The sequence below is a fragment of the Dendrobium catenatum genome, unplaced genomic scaffold (genome assembly GCF_001605985.2).
Source record: "Dendrobium catenatum unplaced genomic scaffold, ASM160598v2 fragScaff_scaffold_830, whole genome shotgun sequence".
Lineage (NCBI taxonomy): Eukaryota > Viridiplantae > Streptophyta > Magnoliopsida > Asparagales > Orchidaceae > Dendrobium > Dendrobium catenatum.
The window spans coordinates 466,305-470,045 of NW_021319292.1; the positions used below are offsets into that span (position 1 = coordinate 466,305).

At 43.6% G+C, this 3,741-nt stretch overlaps 1 protein-coding gene across 1 annotated transcript; it reads right to left on the reverse strand.

The window, feature by feature from the left end:
* Nucleotides 1-600: 600 nt before the first annotated feature.
* LOC110094296 (UDP-glucose:2-hydroxyflavanone C-glucosyltransferase) lies at nucleotides 601-2,061 on the reverse strand. The gene has a single exon (XM_020819492.1). The coding sequence runs from the start codon at nucleotides 2,059-2,061 to the stop codon at nucleotides 601-603; it is 1,461 nt and encodes a 486-aa protein (XP_020675151.1).
* Nucleotides 2,062-3,741: the final 1,680 nt, after the last annotated feature.

Sequence of the window (3,741 nt, forward strand, 5' to 3'; positions counted from 1 at the left end):
CCAAGCTGTTCGGTAGAGAGAAGAAAATGCCGCAGATGAACAGTGCAACGCCAATATTGGCGTCGCACTGTTCATCCGCGATCAAATGGCGTCAAAAATGGAGATCGGTTGGAGCAAAGCAAGAACGGCAAACAAGTGTTTGCCGTTCGGTTGGAGATGCCCTTATGACTAGTTCACCCTGGACAAAACAAATCCGATTTTTAAAACCTTACTTTTTATGCAAAGAAATAGCAAATAAAATTTTCAAATATTAAAATATAAAAATGGATTTGAAATAAATTTTTTCATACTGATTTATGATTACATAACGATACAAAATACAAAATAACCACATAAAACAATTTATGGGTTATATGTCCTATTTTAGTAATATTGATTTCAATTTAATTTTACTTTAATTTCCCAAAATATATAATTTTAGCATCTGGAAAATCGAGCCACCAAAAGACCGTACAATTTTATCATAAAACAAAATGTCAAAATTTATCGTAAAATTCACTTAATAATATCTATTTATTTTATTTAAATTACGCTTACATCGTAAATTGCCACCCTAATAATAATCCATATACGGCAAAACGTTTTTTCTCATGTGATAACTTACCTACGAAACAGCGCTAACCCATTCCCCAAACTCCCGCCCTCCGCCACCGCAGCCGCCGCTTCCTTAGCCAGATTCGCCACCCTCTCCGCCACCCCATTATCCACCATCAGCTCCGTCATCTTCTTCGCAATCTCCTCCGCCACAACCACTCCCTCCTCCCCTTCCCACACCCACTCCTCCGGCCAAATACCGAGGCCACTCGCCGTCACGACCGCCGCATTAACCCTCTGATCTCCCCCCCTCGGCCAGGCCAGCACCCTCACCCCCGCCGCTGACGCCTCCATCATCGAATTCCACCCGCAATGGCTCAAGAATCCGATCACCGCCCGATGAGCAAGAACCACCTCCTGCTCCACCCAGTCCATCACAACCACTCCCCTCCCTTCCACTCTCTTCACATATCCTTCTCCCACCAATTCCTCAATCTCCCCTTTCTCTTCTCTATCCACCATCTTGCTCTTTATCACCCAGAAAAACCGGTATCCGCTCATCTCCAGCCCAGCTCCCAGTTCCCTAATCTGCTCCTTCGACATCGCCGTACGACTGCCGAAGCTGACATAAATTACCGACCTCTCCGGCTGCTCGTTGAGCCACCGCATGGCCGGCGATGGACAAGATGGCTGCTTTCTTGCCGGAGGCAAAGGACCTACAGGGATCACCGGCGGAAGGCCGGGGAGGACTTCGCCGGAATTGAGCGCGGCGAGCACCTTGGGCTCCAAGGCGGAAAATGTATTGACTAGAATTCCGCTTGCCAGAGTAAGCGCCTTGCCGTTCTCAACGAATTGGGTCTTGAAGAAATGGTTGGGGTCGTGGAGGGGCTGTGGAAAGGTAAAAGAAGGTATTTTGATGACGCCGGCGATGTCGATGTCGCCGGAGGAGAGAGAATAGGATGGAAAAACAGAGCAGAGAGCGAGCATGGCAGCAGACGAAGTGAAGAGAACGAAGCAAGGGATGTTGACGGCGGCGGCCACGGGGAGGAAGTTGGAGGCGATGGATATGTCGACGATGAGGGAAGAGACTGGCGCGGAGGCGGAGATGATAGGCGGTAGGAGGTGAGCGGAATGGCGAAGGGCCTCCATGCGGAGGAGAAAGGGGTCGGAGGAGGGTGGGAAGAGTGAGGGGTCGAGAGGGGCGAGGGGAAAGTCGACAACGAGAGAAGGGGGAAGGGAGGAAATGAGGCGGGATTCGGCCTCGGAAATGGTGGGATGGGCGGTGAGAAGGGAGACATCGATGCGGCGAGCGGAGAGGGCGGCAGCGAGGCGGACGAAGGGAACGAGGTGGCCCATGCCTGCACTAGGGATGAGGAGAACGCGAGGGGGACAGGGTTCGCCGGAGATTGGCTGTGACTTGGACGGCATTTCGGTGTAAGATGGCCGATTTAGGTGACCAGAACGCCGACGCAGGCGAGTGGTTTTGAAGGCACTGTGTTTTTTTGGATAGGTTCGCTTGTCCGCCATATGTTTTATACACAAATGTTTTTAAACTGAAGGCATAATTGACGACAAGTAATTTCAAAGCACGAGATTTGAAAAATCATAACAATTATATTTTAATATTTCAATATTTATTTTATATACATTTTATATGAATATTCTTAATTTTTATTTTACAATTAAAATTGATAAAAACAATTTCATTTTTTTTTCATTTATCAAAATAAAAAAATATATTATAATTACAATTATAATTATATGCCATTTATATTTAATAAAAATATTTTAACTTCATAATTACTAAAATATCTTAATTGCATTTCATAGGAACTTGGAATTAAAAATGAATATACTCATCTCATATAAAATTATAGCAATCTTATAGGAGATAAGAAATTTCTTTTACATGAAAATTTTGAAAGGTAAAAAATACAAGACTTGATCTAGTTGATAATATGCTAGAGAATAAGAGATGCAAAAAAAAAAAAATTCCCCTCAGAATTGAAGAAAGAAATTGATTGATTCCCATTTTAGAGATTATATAATTCAGAATTCTATGGACATAGGGTGTCAATATTGAACACGATCCGAAAATCAGAAATCAACCCGATTTGACCCGGAACGATCGTTTCCCGCTTTTTGTCCGTCCCGTCGCGTTAGTCGTTGCGTCCGAAGCAATGCCACATCAGCCATCGCGTCCAGCAACATCAGTTGTCGCGTCTGCAGAAGGCCCGAAGCTGCGTCAGTTGTCGAAACTCGGATTGGACGTCGCCTTATGAGTTTTTCGTGTCCGCCAAAGGCTCGAAGAGATGCAACCCGCTTAGGCTGTTAGCCATCCGCGTCCGCCTCGTCAGTCTCGCCGGCGACGTCGCCGTCCCACTTTTGTGCGCTTGACAGACTCGGCTCGAAGAACTCGGATCGGACATCACCAGTCCGTCAGGTGGTCAACGATCGGAAGCAGCGATGGGAGGCTGCCATTTTCACGCGCTTCTTTAGCCAAATACTATAAATCCGTGTTGGATCAGGTTTGGATCCCAAAAACCGATTCGTTTTAAAAAATGGGTCATGTTCGAGTTGACCCGAATTGTGCCGGATCAGTTTCGGGTTCGACTTGAACCCGACCCGTGACCCAAAATTGACACCCCTATATTATATCTAGAAATCCAACAATAAGGTTAGATCTTGACTACAGTTCAGAGATGGTGGCGACGATTGTTGGAGGTAATCGTTGGCGATGATAGCCCAAAAATTCAAGAAAATTTTTTAGTTCACTCGGCTCATCCAATTCCCCTTTTATTGAGATTTAGATCTTATTTATAGCATTTTTGTGACAAATATTTTGATAAATTTTGCTAAAATCCAAAACACTATATCGTACAGTTCATATTGATATCCTTGATTGTAGATTATTTACCAAACATTTGAATGTCTTAACAATGTAAAAATTGATTGTTCTTGAGCTCGTTAGATTTATCTCGTTGAGCCGCTCAATTGGATAAGCATGTTATAATTGAAAGTCATTTGTTCATCAATTTATATTTAGAAGTTTTTAAATATAACTCAAGTGCTTGATTTGAGCTCATTTGATGTTGGAAATAGATCAGTTGTGGCATCAATAAGTTCATCTCATTGAGATGTTTATTTCAACTACAAGTTTGCTAAAATTGAAATTCGGATGATCCTGAATTTAATTCTAAAAATTTC